The 20076-nt window shown below is 44.0% G+C and overlaps 1 protein-coding gene and 1 long non-coding RNA gene across 3 annotated transcripts in view; both read left to right on the top strand.

Moving 5' to 3' along the window:
* The window catches only part of LOC142767570 (uncharacterized), a 455408-nt gene that overhangs the window by 15113 nt on the left and 420219 nt on the right, over positions 1-20076 (top strand). For both annotated transcript variants that reach the window (XM_075869529.1, XM_075869530.1), the window contains exon 2: positions 4491-4588. In XM_075869529.1, coding sequence (XP_075725644.1) covers positions 4507-4588 — 82 coding nt within the window. In that variant the 5' untranslated portion in view covers positions 4491-4506. The remainder of the gene's footprint in view (positions 1-4490; positions 4589-20076) is intronic.
* On the top strand, positions 15125-16480 carry LOC142767573 (uncharacterized). The gene is made up of 2 exons (XR_012885001.1): positions 15125-15265; positions 16204-16480. It is a non-coding gene; the product is annotated as an uncharacterized LOC142767573 (long non-coding RNA).

A 20076-nucleotide genomic window follows, 5' to 3' on the forward strand; every position in this document is an offset into this window, starting at 1 on the left:
TTTTAATATATTGACGCATTACTAATGACTCACAAGAGTAAATGATAATTGTGTGTTTTTGTTTGCTGCTAATAAACATCACCAATAATTGTACTGTGATTCAGTACATGTTAAAGGTACATGGGTTCTGTTAGGCATTGCTGGCGTGGGTCTCCTGTACATTTCTCAAAAAGTATCCAACATGAAATATATATTTGATAATTTATTCGTTTTTGTGGGTAAACGCTTTGTGCTTGCTTCATTGTTCTTTTTCAAGCACTCACAACTGTGGTAGATAATGCCACCCTAAAACCGCTTTCCAACACAGTGCTCACCGTAGGTGACCCTTGTGCCAAAAAGAGTTAACACGGGGCCACCGTTTCAACATTTTTTTGTAGGGGCATCTAGGCGTTCAGCGAGCAAAGAAGTGTTTGCTTTTTCCCTTTTAGTCTTTTTTGAAAATGCGCTAGATGACGCTAGTTATCGAGGACGCTTTTTTTCCCGCCAAGAAAACGTTTTTCAACAAGCATGCCGTTTCCTGTGCTGTACCCTGACAGATTATACGGGCGCAAAGATATGTTAGCTGACACGTGAACTTTTTTTTAGTGTAACACGCAGCGGAGGTTAATATTGTACTGGCTGTGCTAGTAAACTTTTGCTGCAGATCAGTTTAGTTTTGAACAGCCAACTAGTTCACAGTGGTTACCTACGCTGATTATCGTGGATGAAAAGGCTACGGGAGGGGAGCTTTCTGACTGGGCGAAGAAAATTCCGAATGGAATAACTTTTGTTGCTGAAAACGTTTTCTTTTTCATTTCAACATGAAAATATTACGTCCGACAATGACAACTTTGCTGAATGTGGCAGCTCAAGTGACAATGAATGAGACCAGGAAGTGGACAACCACAATAACTCTCCCGAAGAAGAATCCGTGACTACACAAGTAAGTAATTGTGTCAGTGACTCAACGGATACCGAAACAGAGGAAGAAACTACCCTTGAACTCCAGTGCTAAAGGTTCCCATGTGGAGCACGACGTATCGGATGTCTCCACTATTGATGTTTTCAAGTGACTGCCGACTTCCAACTGATATACTCGCCATCAATAATATTACCTCATTCGCGGTTTTAGTCTTTTGTGGACGTCTGAGGAGATTGACAAGCTTGTGTTCGAGGCGAATCTTTACGTACTGCAAGAAAACAAGCTCTACGTTAGCACAGCAGACAAAGAAATGCGTGCGTTCCTTGGCCCTAATTTGTCGAGAGATCGAAAATGAGTCTCAGCTATCTCGACTACTGGAGCAGCTCACCTGATTTGAATTACCCATTCAATTCAACAGTCATGACTGTGAATAGATTCGGATGGTTGCTGCCCTGTCTTCACCTAAATGACAACTGTTTGAAATTATAGAGAGACGATTAAACTTTTGACAAGCTGCACAAGGTACGTCCGTTTTCGTCGAAAATTTTCAAAATATTTGCTTAGTACTACCTGCTGACGGAATATTTGGCGATCAAAAGATGTATAATATATTTGAAAGGTTGAAGTTCTCTGAAGCAGTATGGGCCAAAAAAGCCGGTGAAGTGAGGCTACAAAGTTTTGATGCTCTGTGCTAGTACAAGCCACAATCTCAATTTTCAAATCTTTACTGCAAGTCTAACAACGGTGTTTAAAAAGACTTGGGTGCACGTGTTGTAAAGACGCTGCTTGATGGTTTGGGGGGGAAGCACCACCGCACATTCTTCGACGTCTATTTTACCAGTTATTACCTTCTCAGAGATCTTGCAGAAGCCTGCATATATGCTTTTGGCACAGTAAATGCAAGCAGGAAGCACTTGCCTAATCTAAAACACCACAAGACAATGAATAGGGGAGAGACTGACTATTCAGAGAGCAAAGACGAACTCTGCTGTTTGAAGTAGTGAGACAAGAGAACAGTTCACCTCTTGTCCAACTTCAACGACTCAGTCGACGACGTCCAAGTAAACAGAAAACAGAAAGACGGAGCGCTCACCAAGGTGAACTGACCTGCAGCACATCAAGAATACAGCAAGAACATGAATTTCGTTGATAAGTTTGATGAGATAAAAGGGCAGTATGAGGTGGATCGAAAATCACGCAAGTGGTGGCACCGGATATTTTTTTTTGTTTCTTGACTACAGTGTTGTCAACTCATACATTATTTTTTGGGAACATGCTGGCTCAGAAAAACTGACCCTGAAAGGCTTTAGAAGAAATTTAGTCCGACAGATGACTGCCGAAGCTCTCATAGGGAACATGCTGGCTCAGAAAAACTGACCTTGAAAGGCTTTAGAAGAAATTTAGTCCGACAGATGACTGCTGAAACTCTTATAGGTGCTACAGATAAACGTAAGACGTCTGTTGGCTCAGGGGCTGAACTAGAGAAATTGAAACCCTTTGTGGACATTCCCAATCGTAAAACTGCTTCGACTCATCAGCCAACAAAGCGTTCACCACGAAAGTGCGCACAATGTAGCCCGAAGGCACACCCATTTCGAACAATTTGGATGTGTCAGACATGCAGCGTGCCACTGTGCTTTCGGAAAAAAAAAAGGTGTTTTTCGGAATTTCACAAGAAGTGACTACCTCTGTGGAAAGCGCAAAGTATGCTGCCACAATGAAAACGACCACTTGTTACATATGTGCGGAGCATAGACCGTTCTGGCATGGTGGTCACCAGCAGTGACCACCTCCTGGGAACTTTGTTACAAGTCGTAATTTTTTATTCCTGCGTGCAATGTGTTATTTCTGACCTTTTATCATAGCTTTTGCAATAAAATTCCAAATTTAAGGTAATACCAACTTTTTTGCTTGAAAGAGGCACAGGAGCTTACCAATGATCCTGTCACAGTCACATCACAAAACAAGCCCGCTGTGTTAAGCCGTGTCATTGTGGTCAAAGTTCTGCTTGGCGTCGCATAACTTGATGCGAAACCCTGGCGTGAACAAATTTGGCGAATAAATTGGTCCTTGTAGTTGTGCCTTCACCGTGAGGACTCTGTGTTGTTCGCGGCGCATTTTTTATGAACGTGTGCGACGTTGGCTGTTCTAATCAACTGAATGCATGGCGCGTTACAAAAGTCGCAGCACGTACTCTTGCAGTGTAAGCAGCTGCGAAATTTAGAGGTCTACTCGATCGTGTCTTAAAATCAAGAAAGTGACGCGCTACGGTGCGTATGTGTACACGCTCAAGGGGAACTGAGTTTGTGCGCCGCGTTTCAACACATTTAACTCGTGTCGCCGAAGCACGGACCATTTCCCAAGCTTTATGTACTAAGTCGACTGCGTAGAATGTCGTTTTTTGGGGGACACTGAGCGGAATCACTTCAGGTGGTGCACTTTTGTTCGCTGATCGTGTCTAATCTTGTCTCAGAAGTAGGGAGTCTAGCTCTCTGCACAGCTGATCGTGCTGTGAAAACAAGGGCGCTACGCTTCTATTAGCTGTGTCAGTGCAAGACACATTGCTCGGGCTAGGGTACATAAGAAGAATAAACGTGCAGAGGCTGCATAATTGGTGTATTTCAAATATGCTAGAGCTAGTTACGCCCGGAAGGCTGCTTTGTCGCCACTGCTTGAGCAAACGAAGCGCGACTCGCACGTATCTGTAAATAGTACCCCACCTGTCAAGCCACTGTCACCTGCAGGGCCCCATAGACATTAGGTACAAGCGGCTAAAATTTTGATTACTGAATGTTTATTTTATCTTAGCTTGATATTCGGTTACCCTTGTTTACTTATACGCGTATTTGTGCGTTGATTACGTAATTCTGAGACGCAATTGAGACCAACCTCTTATTTACACAGCTACGCATGCAGCAAGAGAACGCCCGCAAACATTTAAAACACGTCGTTTGTTCGAATAATTAAAATAGCTAACATAGCCCACGCACTCGCGACTCATTAACGTCGCACACGCACTCACAAGGTGCACAGCGGACAATGCGTTCTTTATTGCATAATTCTGAGACACGATCAAGACAAACCTCCTTATTGCACAGCTTCGCACACAGGAAGACGGCAGTCCACGACTGCTGCAATGTGCCGCTCATTCCGGTAATTAAAACGGCCAACGTCATGCACGCTCCATCTGTACGCTCCACCAATGACACAGAGCCTTCACGGGGAAGTCACAATTACAAAAATAAATTTCTGCACCAAATTTGGCAGCAGTCTGGCAACACAAATCCCTAACTGTGGCAACTGACATGCACCTACAATTATAACCTTGCCTTTTAGTGCACGTCATTAGGAACGAATTCGCATCACTTGCCGCTTCACTGCCTTTTCTGCACTTTCCCGTGTACCTAATTTCTCTGGTTGTTTTACGAGAATAAACTAAGCCCTGCACTTGCGCATCTAAGATTGGGCATAAGACCTTTTGCAACGAGTTTTCCTAATACTGCCACGGTTCAATGAGATACGGAACTGTACGCCATTGCGTTCAATATGTGCATCTTAACATGCCTGTAAATTGTTTTTTATGACGCAGATATATCGCTACAACAATGGGCTGCGACATTCTCTTTCATATGGCGCTAATATGCTCACTGTCTTCTGGTTACCATACTGTTTATGGAAATCTCTATCGTACGTATTCACTCATATTTCACGAATTATTACGCAAAACATCATCTCTTTGCTTTCGGTTGAGGCTCATGAGCCTAGACGAAGTCTGTCACTGCTTTATTGCATACTATTGCATAATTACCGCAATTTATATGTTTCACCGCCCAACAAGTGTCTAGTACCGCTTACTCTGGATAAGACTTTTCGTAGCTATCACTTAAAAAGCATGAAGAACGAACACCTATGTTCAAAGAAAGTGCACTTACTTTCACGCACAAAAACCTATACATTGAGAAGCTTGGCTGTATGAATTAATGACAGACCAGAGCTGTACGGACGTTGGTCTAGGCCATGGTGCAGAGCAAGGAAGAAAGGGCGCTTGCGGAAAGCATCTCTGCAATGTAAAGAACTCGAAAACTAAAGCACATCTGTTACGAAGCACATGTCGAACACAGAGCTTTTGACGTGATAACGCGAACGACCAAAAAAGAGGATATCGCCGAAACCAGAAGACATTGAAGTGCGTAAGTTATCACTGTAAAAATGACCATGTAAGCAAACAATGACCTACTATCAATCCTATTTTTCAAAATGCCATTATTGTAAGTAAATTTTGCGACGCAGACTGAGTTACCGAAGGTTGGAGGTTGATAATAAGTGCACAGTTGAATATCTACCAAGCTGGTTTTTTTATGCGAGAAAGCCTAAATTTTGCTAACAAAGTCAATAAATTAGCAAAAAGAAGGTTGCGAGCTTCGGCGAAAGTCACTAAAAGCAGTGAAAAGTAGTCACACATCAGAAAAATTTTCTTTGACGAGGCCATTCATAAGATAAAATTTAATGCTTTCAGTCTAAATACGAATTGTGTAGTATGAACACCAGATAACCAAATCTTCTGAGGTCGATTCATGAACATTTATTATGACAACAATTTCTTTCACGACGGCGAAGTACTTGCGCTACTAAAAAATGAAGGGACCTTGAAGTTTTTAAAGAATTTTTTTCATTATCACTGGAAGTCGTGACTATCAAAGAGATGTTTTTGACACTACTAATATATTATATATAATCATCGCTGTTTGGTTTTTATTACTGCTATTGAATAATTACTGTATTATATTTATAATAACATAATACTACTAATACTAAAATTATTATAATGCCTCGCCACGGTGGTCTACTGGCTAAGGTACTCGGCTGCTGACCCGCATCTGCGGGATCGATGGAGGCGGAATTGTTGTAGGCCCATGTGCTCAGATTTGGGTGCAAGTTCCAGGTGGTTGAAATTCAGGTGGTTGAAATTTCCGGAGCCCTCCATTACGGTGGCTCTAATAATCATATAGTGATTTTGGCACGTCGAACCACACATATTATCAATAAAATTACTAATAATATGATATTATTGCCTTTGCCTAAATAAAGTCGTCGCTCTTTTAAGTTCAGCGAAAAAGCGGTATTTTTTGCAAAATTTTACCCAGGCTTACAAATATCTGTCAAAGACTTGGGCTTTGATAGATAATCAGTGGGGCAACAAGATTACGCCCACTGATTTAGTCCAACAGTTTTCCGAGAAGCCAGAGATAGTTGTTGATAAGTTTAATCAATTCTTCACGCATCTCTCTAAGAAGGCTCATGCGCAGAAACGCACGTGAACGCTTGAATAATCTGTTCCTGCATCTGATTATTTGCCCAAGCTCTTGAAAGAAATTATTAGGAGAATATTTTCAGTTTTAGTCCAAATAAACAACAAGGAATTGATTGGATAGCTGTGGCCACGCTTCGAAGGAACATTGAAACATTGGCAGAAATACTTCTTTTCATGTTTAATGGTTTTCAACTAGTGCATCAATTTCCGAGAAATAAAAAACCGGCAATACTTAGGTCGTTGTTTAAAACACAAAAAAAAAGAAGATATAGAATATCACAGACAATTTTCTACTTTGCCTAGACTCTCGCAGATACTAGAAAAATTTACTTCATTGTAAGACGCCCTTCTTACAGAAATTGTTTATACTATTACCCCGGCAATTCGGTTTCATTGCTAATCGTAGTACTATAACACTATTAGAATAGTTTTGCGATTCGATATATTTGACTCTAGACAAGAACCTCATTTGTTCTGTACAGTTTTTAAACTTTGCTAAGGCATTTAAAACTGTGAACTATTCCATTTTGTTAGCAAAGCTTTTTCGTTTGGACTTCAGGGGGCGTTTTTGTGATGTGCTCTATAATTACTTACAAGACAGGTCACAGTTCTCTAAGGGATGTAGGAAAGTATTTAGTACTAGAAAATATATTACGTCTGATGTGCCACAAGTGTCGGTGTTGTCAATATTGCTATTTAGCTTATTTATTATTGACTTCCGCCCTGAAATTTGTAAGTCAATCCGTTCCAGTAAGCAGATGATACGATGCTGTTAACCCGTCACTTACGTTATGAAGGAGCGATTTATGCTATTGGGAGTGAATTTCATTATGCAATGCTTCGGTTTGAAGAAAACTGCCTAATTGTAATCGAAAAAAAAAGTGATCTGCTTTCGAAGCCATCTAAAACACAAAAAATTATTATACAATTTTTCTTCACACCGAACACCGCAGTTCATGCAGTTGTTTTGCAGTGGAAAACGTCCAGCCATTCAGATACCTAGGCGTTATTTTTCGTAGCGGTATGCCTTGACAACGTCACATGGCATTTATATGTTCCAAACTGAGAAGTGTAACATGTCTGCTTTTCAAAATAGAAAAGCTGCCTTTACCAGTGAAAAAATGATAGTTCATTCGCTAGAAGATAGTGCAGTGAGATATGATATTTCAGTTTTCGCATTTGGCTCAGAGCATTGGATAACGCGCCTAGACAGATGGCATCGAAATATTATAAAAAGTGTCACTTACGGTAGTACTGTAGATGCCAGTACTATTTTCCGTGATTTAGGTTTTTGTATGTTTCAGGATTTGTTTACTAAAACAGTTGATCTAAGGTACGACTTGTGTGGTGACTTTAAAGTGCCACATGTTACGTGTGGACCTCTGAGGAGATGAAAAGCGTTTTACGGTAACCCGATTCTCTACCAGATATAGAGAAGCGTGTAAATCTGTATATATATGCTTGAAAATTTCAAAAAACTACCTGGAGAGTTTTTTCTGAGCTAGTTTCAAAAAACAATTAAAGAAATATTTCTCTAAGCTGTTAAAGACAAGGCTTTGGTCTGTATATGTCACGTATACTCTGGATCCCTCCTTTCTACTTTTTTTTCAATTTACTGCCTGTAAAAATGTATAGGTGTAAGTCATATGTCTGTTTCTTGGCAAAAAAAGCAAAGATAGTTTTTGTGACCTTGTAACTACCTCACTGTAACCAGCTGTTCCAGCTTAGTCACAAAGTCCTCGGGAATTTGACAGGCCCGTTTGTTTGTATTTCTTATGGATGTGTGGAATAAAGTATCATTGTAATATATTTATTAAATTATTATCATTTTTATTATTAATAAGATTTTTACTATTATTATTATTATTATTATTATTATTATTATTATTATTATTATTATTATTATTATTATTATTATTATTATTATTATTATTATTATTGTGTTGGCAGTTTACCCCTTTTTAATGAGTTGCAACAATTAGATAATACCAAGACCAGTGGGATCGAACGCAACGCGGCAAATGAAGAGAGTCAATATGCTGACAACTGAAGATTTTTAAACTCAAGTCCACAGCTACCGCTCACTGAGCGCAAGTTGCTTCGCACCTCCAGGATATCTCGAGGCGCCTGTTTGTCACTTAAATTTTCTGCCGCAGTTCTCTCTTATGTCTTATCCTGAAATTTACAGCAATGAGCAGTGCCTTTGTGTGAGCAAGCGGCAGAATAGTGCGCGCAATATCACATTCGCTGGCACTGCGGAGGACAAATTGCAGCCACTCCTGTAATCTATTGCTCCCTGATGACAACATCAACGTCGTAGCATGTACTTAATCTTAAAAAATATGACAAGCAGTTCGTCAGTTATCCCACTATTAATTGTTTGGTGAGGTGATGGGACCTTCCAAATAGAGTAGAAAAGAACACCGATACTTATGATGAAGTGGTTCGCAACACACGCCCTCACTAAGAACTTTCGTTATTGAGCGCTTGTGTTGGGCCGTGTCTTGTGTGGTCCTAGCTATTCAGAGGCGGGGCTCCTTGAACTCTCACAATGTTTGTCATTGTGCCACTTCCCCAGCGTGCCGAAGCACAGGTCTTGTGTCCAGTGTGCACAAACCGTACATAGCAAGCTTATGACTAAAGAATAGACAATATACAGGTGCCATGCCGCTCGCAAGGCGCAAGAAAATCAGTTCCAAGAAGCCGTGTGCACATTCGTCCATACAGCGCGTGGGGAGTGCTTATGGTATAAAAATGGCCCGCATCTTCGTGCTTTACTGCAAAGGCCGTCGAAAGATATTAGCCTCTTGTATGAAAGTGCCGAGTGAGATATTGCGCCATGTAGGATTATTAGGGAAAAAAACAGAATTTTTTTTGCGAGTCGCAGTGCCCGTGGTAAGTGGCAGTGCTGGGTGATTTTAGTTAAAAACCCCGAAATATGTAGCGAAGCTTAATAAACATCCACTTTTTGTTCATACCACCACATACAATCGCAGAGTAATGAACACTTCACTCTTAAAAATTACGTATTTATGCACACTTCCTGTATTGTGTTGCGCCTGAGGTATGCGTGATATTTATTTTTAAAGACGATAGTCTTTTTTGATGACCGTGCACGCAAAAACGTCTATATGTCTGTCTGTACATTTGTCTCTTCGTCCATCGTTACCGCGAACCGCGTACTCTAAACAGCACCAGCTGATACCCTGAACGGCCGACTCCATCCGCAGCGCCCACCATTGTTGCTCAAAGATCAGCGTTCATACGTGCGCGATTGCCAATTAAAAAGCAATTATTGCGCATATCTGAGGGACCGTAACATATATATGTTCTGAGTGGTCGTCTTTTAGTAGAAAAGACATACATAAGTAATTTTAAACACTGTAGCACTTATCACGCTGCGCTGACCATGCAACGCTTGCACGAAGTAGCGAGTGTTTCCAAAGCTTTGCTAAGACGACAAGGTGGTGGCACCTACCCGTCGCCTCGCGTTCTACACCTTATCACCTCTGAGACGAACGCCCACGCCCGTCTCAGGGCCACGCGCTTTGTTTTTCAAAAAGAACTAGAACTGCCAGATGACGCTCGTGTCTCAAGTGTGACATGACTTGAAGCACTCGTTTGCTACCGCAGCACGCTCGAGGCACTCTAACGCAGCGCCTCCGGAATATCATTCACCAATTTTTTGGCACAGAACATCAAAGAAATGTTTTGTTCACTCTCTCCACACGCAAGACTATCGTCTTTTGACGACATTTGCAGATTACATGCAGATACGGGGCCAATTTTTGATCTACAATGTTCAGAAGTATAAGCACTGTGACCCGAACAAGATAGGTTGACTTTCAGCATTGTATCAAAGTTTTTCTAGGTGGCTGATTGGTCAGACAGACACTGAGAGATTATAATATGGGCGCAGAAGCATCCCAAGAAGGACTATATTTAAAACAGTGAGTGTCATTGCGAGGCAAACTCAAAATAACAGGATTTATTCGCCCTTGGGTGAGCACTGAATGAAATATAGATAGCGTGGCGCTCCTTGAACGCCATTAGAACTGAATGACGCTAGAAACTGCCAATAAACGCGCCTGCACGACAGCCCTGAAATAAGTCATGGAGGAGCGTGAACGTATGGTGCTCCAAGCAGCAACCCAACGACATCGTCACGACTCTAATCTCGAGGTCTGAGCTTCGAAAGGAGCAGTAATACAACACCGTGAAGCTAATCTAGAGCTAAGAGCGCGGGAAGGTGTGGCTTCCCAACAACGGCAGCGAAACGCGACTGCAAAAGCTCGAGCCACCGGCGCTCAAAATGAACGCCAACAAGATTGTATTGGGATTATTTTATAGCGAAATGGGATCCTTCTAGGTTGACATATTCGACTTTGAATAATTAGTAAAACACAAGCCAATGCATACTGGCTGCGCTGCATGTCCAACAACCAACCGACCACCATCCAGGGCGATTCAACTGTCCTAGTATTTGCTAACATGGAACTCATGATGATCAAATAACTTGTCTTTGCCTCAATACAACGATAAAACAGCGTTCCTCAATAAAAAACGCAAAGCCCTACTTCATGTATGTAAATAAATAGTTAACAACTAGGAATTAATTTTATTTTCAATAGGTAAGTTATTCATAGGCGTCGAATATATTTTGCCTCATCACCTTCATTTCATGGATGTGCTTTAACTTTTTTTCATGCTCTCATTAAAACGTGTGATATGTCCTCTAGCGTGGTGGCTTGCACGCATAGGAGCTTATCTCGGAATTCTAGCGCATTGTACCTCATATGCTTCCACAGATAGCTAATTATGAAGGTACAGTAGTTAAAGACAGCATGAACTGCATGAAGGACACTTTGCTCGCTGCTGCGGCGGCGTTTACAAATGAAGCGCGATGCTCAAACACGAAGCAGTAAGAATTATGGCACTTGTGCAGCCTCTTCCTGAGTTGACTGTGGGAACATTTTGTGCCTCTTTCTCTTTGTTGAAACAGCGTGCCTTAAGTATCCAGCTGTTACATTTGCTTGTCTGAGCTTGTCTTACATAAGCTCATTACGTGCTTGTTCACTGCTCGAGATGTGCGCTTAAAGTATTGAGCTGCCTTTTGTTCTTTGTGTGACATTACAATTTGTTTCTATAGCAATAAATCCTTTTGCCCTGTGGTGAAACAATGAAAAATGAATAATCAAATTACCTCTGCAGTGACACGTTTCCCTTTCTTGTTACGTCATTTTGAAAAAAGCTATGTACCGTCTTCTGAAGGTAACCCTGATGAGATGCGAAGCAACAGCAGTGCAAACGGCGTTGACGCGGGTGAAATGGGCGTCAACTCGGGGGCTGGATGAACGTTTTAGGGGCGAAGCTCCTTATAGCGGCACCCGTTCATCTATCGTAGTCGAAGGAGTAGTCGTAGTGTGTACCCATTCTTACATTGTGACATCAAAGGTGGTGCCAGCGAGATATTTCTTCTCTGCGTTGTTGAACAATAAAAAATTTCCAGCGTGGGCGGTAAATAAAGTTGAATTCTCCCGTCCATATTTCGCCCTTATCAGCCATTGGCATGTACAATGAGCAATCTCTGATAAGAAAGGGCTGCAAGGTTATACTCGCTGGGTATAACCTTTTTGGTTTTAGAAAGCTTCAGCGAGCGTTAGGCCACAGTGCCATTAATACAGTGAACTAGTAAATACCATGAACTCGAGGTGGTTAAAGGTGGGAAGTAGACACGAAGCGCAAGCCATAAGAAAGTGTGCATGTGCCACCTCTCGTTTAGTCCTTGGAATGTACGCTGGATGGTGGTGCACATGCGGACTATATGATGAAAAGATGCAAGATGGTCACACTGGGAGTGTTGAATAGATGAACGAACGGACACACAGACAGATGCATGGACGGATTCACGGATGGCTGCACCGACGGATGGACGCATGAACAGACGCAGGGGTGGATGCATGGTTGAACGCAGGGATGTACGCACAGATAGACGTGCGGACGCACGAACAGACGCACGCACGGACGGGCGAAGGGACGCGTGGACGGTCACACAGACGGAAGCATGGACGAATGGAAGCAAGAACAAATGGACGGACGGATGCTTCGCCCCACACTTCATCATTCACTCCGTGGATATGCTACCATTTTTTGGAGCGAAACTCGGTGTAGCGCTTACTAGAGAACGCGTTTGTTTTATACGCAAGGACACGGGAGGAGGGACGCGTTGAAGACGCTTACGCTCGGTTTCTTCGGCTAGCGTCTCGTCGGTGCTACCCACATGCCGTCTCTATTCTCGAACGCCATCGCTGTTCTTGACTCGCACTTTGTCGGTGTCATTAGTCTTCCACTGCCGCCGACGCTTGCTTTTCGCTTCCCTGCTCGCACCTCGTGAGTGTTCCAGGCATGACATCGCCAATTGCAAACGCGATCGGCTTAGCTAACTCATAACGCCTGCGACAGCCGGAAAAGATACGCGTAGACTAGCGGAAAGCATGACCTGGCGGCATCCCACCCATCGGTTTCATACCGTGGCAAGCAGTGGTGCGCTGTTCACATTGCAGGTGCCGTGGGGCCACGCCGGGCTAGACTATGGTGCGCGAGCTCGCGCAGCGCACCTGCCAACACCTTCTTCTTGACGGCAGATAAAGTTGGCGCCGGTAAGGAGGTGATCTCGACGTGAGAAGCGGGCTCGAGTGTTGTGGATGGTAGAGAGAGTGAAGTGAGTGAGATGGCACGCGGCGAGCGGTGACAGGTTAGAGAGAGAGTGACGTCACGCACGCGCACTGTGAGTGGAAGGCACGGCCTACTTGGCACCACCCCGGTGCGGATAAAGAGGGCTACAAAAGAGAGTCATACAGCTGCTTCAAATAGAAAAGAAAGATCAGGCAAATTTTTCTTTGTTTTTGCGCTTTCGTTCTGCTTCATTGACACGTTTTGGCGATCACCTTTCGTGTTTACTTTGTGGTCTCCACCATTGAATTTTTGGCCTGAGTAGGGCACTGAACAATACTTTTGAAAAAACTAATGAGTGCTATCATCAAACAGCGGAATTAGATTTTATTAGCTTGAAGGCTTCTGCTACAATAATTCAGCACAACATGCGCAAAAACTAGGGGGTACTACAGCACCAGACCGTGATGATTCGGCTCATATCAAAACAAGAGGAAAGTACAAAAATAGAGCTAGATAGCAAAAACATTTTTCGTGTACTGCTACTGGCCTGAAAAAGTAGCTAAATTTCATGCAAAGTAGCCAAAGCTGGTGACCCTGCAGGCAACACGAAGGCTCTTGCAGTAGAGTCATTCAGGTGGCTACATTGGGAATTGTATTAGGTCTCATTTTGTCAAATAAGCGTCCTGTTTATGATTGGCCGTGTGAGGTACACCCTATAAACTTCGCAGCACCACTCTCGTTTATGCCGGCACCGTCCATTAGACCCAGGGATCAGACCCAGCAGATAAAACTGCTGCGCGTGCGTCCGTGCGCGAATATGCTGCAGAAGCGGACACGGCAAGCAACCAGGAAGGAGTTTCCGGTGAAATGCCGGAAGGTCCCCAGGAGCTATGTTTAAAACCCTGGCGAGAAACTGTTCGTGGGAGTTCGCGTTTATGTATTTGCAGTGTCCCACTAATTTTTTAAACCTTCCCTAATAAATCATTTTTTGAGTTATTCCGAAGCCAATTATTGGCCTGGCTCATTGGAGTCGACGAAAAACCCCTCAAATGGCACCCCACTTGAAATACGCCCGTCTGCTTTGGGTGATAACGGACGCCGCTCAACAGACTTCTCGAAATGATGGAGTGCCTTGACCTGGTCACCGCGTCTTAAAGCGCATTGAGGGGACACGCAGAGTCCGCAGCCTACCTTGCAGGAAAGGGCTTTGGTACCGACTGTCAGCGGTGCAAGTGGGCTGCCCCCCTATCGGGTTCAGCGGCGCAAGCAGAGCACAAAGCCAATGTGGCTCACGTCTGGAGGAAGGATGATGGTGATTTTCAAGACGCGGTAATAAACCAGAATGAGCCAGACTTAAAAGAAGTCTCCGGAGAAGCCAACATTGACGACAAAGGAAACACCGTGAACGTTTTGGTAGCAGAAGAGGGTGGAGACTCCACTGAGAATGCTGAGGCGGTGTTAGTTATTCAAGTCTCGGACAACTTCATTTTGAACAACATCGTCACGGCGACAAAAGAAAAGACGAGTACGAAGACGCCGATATTAGCCTGAGATGACGATGACTAGGCAATGGCGCCAAGAAACGTTGAAGCGGCAGCTGTAGCTGAGGTCAAGAAATACGCCTCCGAAGGTGGGAATGCCGTTGCGAAGAGAGCCGCCATGCCTACAGAAAGCGCTGGCGGCACGGCGATAGGTGCGACGCCAACGCAGCCATGGACGACGAATCTGATCCCAATCTATGGAGCAGCAGGTTTGCAAACACCAAGCGAACCGCCAACCTCGTTGCACTGTTCCACGCGCACAAGGAGCCCGTGGTCCCCGAGGGCGACACTATCAGCAAAGTGACAAGTGCTGACAGTCTGAGCTTTAGGCCAATAAACAACGCCAAGTCACCTGAATTTCACACCCAGCACGGGAAAGATACCGACTCAGCGCTACGACACTCTTCGCCGAAAGCTCAAAGCACGAGGCCAACGGTGCCCCCGAGGACCGCTGAGTTTACCAGCGACGCGCACGCGAAAAGACCGGCCACTGAGGAAAGCCTCGACGTATTGGACCCCGCTCAAACCCTACCCTAAAGCCTGCTTCACACGCGAGCGAACGAGTGGCGGCGGTCGCTGCGACGAGCGGCGGGAGCACGTGCGGACGCACGTTCGTTTCACATGCGCCGCTGCTACCGCTGCTGTTGTGCGACGCCCGCTGCTCTAGCGGGCATTGTTGTCCGCGGAAGGCGCCGGTCAACCGCTGTTTTCTGTCGTGTCTGAAAGCCGCGCTCTCCTCCAAGTGTCCTTCATTTGGCGTTCCTGTGCTACGAGGTTCATCATCAACAGCCACTCGACTTTTACGCGTGTGTACACTGATTGAACTAGTTTTAACATGTAAGTTACAACAAATAGGCAACGTTTGCAGTTGCTTTTTGTTTTGCCCTGGCTTTTTCGCGTTTGATTCTTGTTGCGCGCTCATATACCTGATATAACTGACCATGGAGAAGCAAAAAAAAAGTTTGCTTGTATGGTTTTAATCTACAGCTGTTCCTGCTAGGTGAATGCTTAAGAACTGCGAGAGTGTTTTGCGCAGCACTTCCCATGTTTCTCCGATTCATTGATTTTGCTTTCAGCGAATTAACATTGGGACGCTAAACGAGGTTTCTCTCAGCTCAGTGTACGCAACTGGCAAAATTTATGCCTAAATAATTGTACCTGGTTGCTCGAGTCAAAATAAGAGTTTTTATTAAAAACTCTAGTTAAAACTCTAATTAAAAAGTAAAACTCTAAAAGTTAACTCTAAAAGTTAAAACTCTAAAAGTTAAAACTCTAATTAAAAAGTAGTAAGCTTCGGCAGTGTTTGTGGTCACCCTTTGGCTCATGCGAACACACCCTACTTTGGGGTTTTCTGTGTGGTCTACATCTCTTCTGGCGCTGGAATTCGTATGCTTCGCCCCTAAACAGTAAGCCTCCTAGATTTTTCAATGATTCAGTAAAGCACTCCGGGAAGAGTTTCCCTAACGGCAGGTAGCATAACATACAAGATACGCTCGTTGTCCCCGTTCTTTGGCTGCTGTGTATACACTTGTGCGCGGCGCAGGTGAGGAACCACGCAGAAATTCTTGCTTCAGTTTGAATTTGCGTCCATAAATGCTGTGGTGGTGAGCAGGAAAGCCGAAGTATCACATCATTTCAAACAATACATCTTTGCCGTTGGCACATAGTGACATTCAATTGGTTGAATTCGACCGTGTAATTTAGATTCATGCTTCTAGGCATGTGTTGCTGCACCGGTGCCTGAAATTAACAGCCGTTCTTTGTTATCTACGCAGTGTATATTGTGCTGCCGACCGAACATCTATTTTTGCCTTGCCAGCCACTCAATCCTGCACTAAGCGTCACGGAGAGCAGATGGCCAGTGTGGCAGGATTTGTCGACAGCCAGCACACTTGAGTGCTCTGTGGTGCAATTGCTCATTGAGAGAAAAGCGTCGCAGAGGACGCGGACAAGTCAGCCAGGGTTTTAGCGAGGAATCGAGGTGTTGTTCAATGGGAGAACCAAAATAAAGGCCCGTGATGAGCACCTTAATTTCTTGAACCATGACATCAACTTCGCGTCCCTTCTTTGTTGAGTCACATCACGAAATTCCTTTTCAGTGACCTGTGTGGAATGCTACTTCTAGAGTCGCATACCGTAGCAGCCGCCCTTGCTCTCTCGTTCGTGTGAAGTCTTTCATCTATGCACCGCGTCACCAAACGTCATCATTTGTTAAACCAGCAACAATTGCTGCGACATAGAAGTACGGCGTGCCATGCGGCTCCTCTACGCGGGAATAACTTTCGATGAAAACGCAAAAACAGAAAAAGAAAGTAGTCATAATGTCATTGAAATGAAAAAGGCACTGCACGCAATTGTCACTACGGCGAAAACATTGAGAGCAACGAAAGAGAAACAGCTGCACTTGCACTTCACCAGTGAACATGGCCAGTTCAGGCCATGAAGTTTACTTGATGGACGTTTGCGAGTTCGGCAATTTCTTCCCAAAGAATGCTCTTCCTATGGTTCTTGCGGAAATAATTCATCTTGACGTCCCAAAGAAGAGATCGTTTCACAACTTCAATCAGCGACTTGTTGAAAGCAGCGTGAAACATTTGTGAGCCGGGGAGAGGACAGATGTCGTCTGCTACTCAGTCAGAGCGAGTTGTTCTGTGGAACCAGTTCCTCGTAGCGCGCGCGTCAACTTCTCGACTCCACCCCCGTCATCACGTGTCAAACGACGTCACTGGTTGCTCTGCCGCTTATGCCGCTAGCGAATTTTTCCAACTCTGGCGAGTTTCACAAGGGCGTCTAGTCCCCGCGGTAGAAACCTGTTTCGAACTCGCGCGGCGGCTGCTGCTCCGCTCTTGAAGCGAAATCGCTCGAATGGAAAACAGGCTTAAAAGGGAGGCCGTAGCTGTTCCTTGGGCAACCGCTAGACACAATGACGTGTAGACGCAATGGCGGGTAGTGTGGTCCGCGAATGCCAGGGTTAATGGCGAGGAACTGTTCGCGGAAGTTTGCGTTTATATGTACGCATCCTTTCAGTAATCATATTGAAGCCCAGTAGTAAATTTTTTTTATTTATTTAACACAAAGTTGACGAGTAGCCAGGTTCATTGGAGAGAGAAAGAGAACTCTTTATAGAAATGCAGAGAATTTAGCCGGGCCATCAAATTCGCTGACTTGCTACTCTCTGTGGGGAATGTGATTGATGATTGAAAGTACGAATAGAAAGATAGAGAGAAAAAATACAAAATATAAATACACATGATAGAAAAAAATTTAGGAAAAGGACACGTCTTTGAACACTGAATGAGGACGCGCGTTAAGTTTTTTTCGTGGTGTCAAGCTACAGCTACAGCTTGTCTAGCTGACCGATGCTGTCCAAGTATGCAAACAAAAGTTTCATAGCCCGCCTCTGTAAAGTGCCGCAGGCTAAAAGTCCCAATACACAGTCAAAGAGGAAAGTTTTCTCGGGTATAGACTACAAGCAATGTTCATAAAGCACACGCTCATCAGCATACGCTCTACACTCAAACAATATATGTTCCACAGTTGGAGCCAGGGTTGTTGCAATACGAACTCGCTGACTTACCGAAGTGGTAGCGTAGGCTGTTATCATAGGCACTGTTTAGACGTAGACGATCATATGGCGTTTCAAGATGGCGAGCAAGTTTGGATGAGAGTCTTGTTCTCAGATAGCAGTAAATTGAGCGAAGGAAAGCATAATGAAGTGTCGCAAAGTTCTAGCATCTCTTATTTTTTCAATCGCAAGTCTTTTGGTCATCAGAGCTGCATCTGATTTAGTGAAATAAGTTTGTCTGCTATTCTGGTGTCGAATATCTTTGCGTGCTGGCTTATCTGCTTTCTTTGTTGGCGGAAATGCCATAATGGGCCGGTAACCACTGAAATTTGATAGCGTTCCCTGTGGTAACAGCCAGGTGATGTAAGTATGCCATGTCGAATGAAACAGGGCGATAATTCGTTTTCTTTAGGAGGTGGAATAATATATGTAGTGCTCTCTTGGATTCCGTGAAAATTACTCATCGGTCCGGCTTTTTGTGCAAGATGTAAAGCACGGATTCTTTGATGCTATGAAATTCTGCTGCTTTCGAGGATGTCGTCCGTTGCAGTGGACAGGATAGCATTTGTCTTGTAGAAGGAATATAGAGTCTATCAGTGGAAGTCGCCTGAGTGGTTGAGGCGTCAGTGTAAGTATGCGAGTGCTGAGTGCAGTTCTCGCTTCAGAAGAGGAAAGTAGTCTGCATCGGCATGTTTGTGACATTCATCTCTTTGCCCATTAGTGCCAGGTACAACTTTTTTTTGTTAGAGGCGAAAGTGTCCAGGGAGGAAATGTTGCAGGCATTAATTTTTGTGGCTGATTAACAGGGGAGAGGTGAAGCATTCGCCCAGCTTGTTCAAACGAAGAATTGCGGTGCGTCAGGTGAACTCGGTACGGGAAATGCTTTTTACCTTGTAATACATGTCGAACATGAGTATGCATGGTTTCCTGAATAGAGCTGACATCCAGTGGGAGACATACTGGTTCCGCTACACTTCCCAATGCTAATGAAGTCTTCGGGAGCCCTAGACATATTTGTAGACAGCTGTTGCTTGCTGCTTCCAAAATTATCTTCTTTACTGGGGAGGATCAGTGAAGCGCCGGTAGACAATACCGCAATGTTCCTTCAATGTATGCTTTCTGAAGTGGTAACATTGAGTGGCCTCTACAGCTCCATCATGTTCCAGCCATTTATTCGAATAGTTGACTTGCCGCTACTATTCTAGTTTGAATTTTCTTCATCTGAGGAGACCAGGCAACTTTTCGGTTGATGGCAGTAGACGACAAACCCTACAGCGGGCAATTATTGAGAAGCACAATTCATGGTTGTCATTTTATGGGGTGAAGACATTTTTAAAGCATTTCTGATACCACGCTATATTGTAAATACCTCTAGCGCAGCTTGAAATTCCCACGATATAATCAGACATTCACGCACTGTTCCTCTCAAGTAACAAGAGCGTGAATCTGTGAGGGTTTCGTAGTATTTTTAAGTTGCGCTAAAATTATCTATACTATCAGAATTTACCTACTAGGCCAACAACACTTTTTAATAAGCCATACCACACTTCCATACGCGCTAAAGATTACCCACTGCGTCATATAGACAGTGGCTTTCTGACTGGTACCTTTCGAACGGTCCCCATTGAAAATTTTTACATGGAATTAAAAGAGAGGGGACCTCTCTTGCTGGGAACATACATTGCCTTGTTGTCTTTCGTAAATGTTTGTCGCAGCAACTGTCATGAAGTATTTGCCATTCTCACACTCTAGACGTAACACCCATACCGTGCGATTGCCTTTTGTAATGCATGTGAGAGGTCTGGCGGAAAAAAGCGGCAGTCGCACTTTTTTATACACTGTAGATTGGTCCCAATAAACTGTACCCGCTATGCCATTAGCATATTGCATACTGTGATATATTGTTTGTTGGTGTATCGAAGTGTACATTTGTAGCACCTTGACCTGCAGCGCAAACAATCTTGCCCATAACCTTTACGGACAGATACATCTTGAGGTTGTAGTGCTTAACGCGGGCGTTGAAAAATTCCGTCAGTTGAATGTGGCTGACTTTCTTAGCGCGAACGCAACAATTGCAAGGCTT

The sequence above is a fragment of the Rhipicephalus microplus genome, chromosome 7 (genome assembly GCF_043290135.1).
Source record: "Rhipicephalus microplus isolate Deutch F79 chromosome 7, USDA_Rmic, whole genome shotgun sequence".
In the NCBI taxonomy this organism is placed as follows: domain Eukaryota; kingdom Metazoa; phylum Arthropoda; class Arachnida; order Ixodida; family Ixodidae; genus Rhipicephalus; species Rhipicephalus microplus.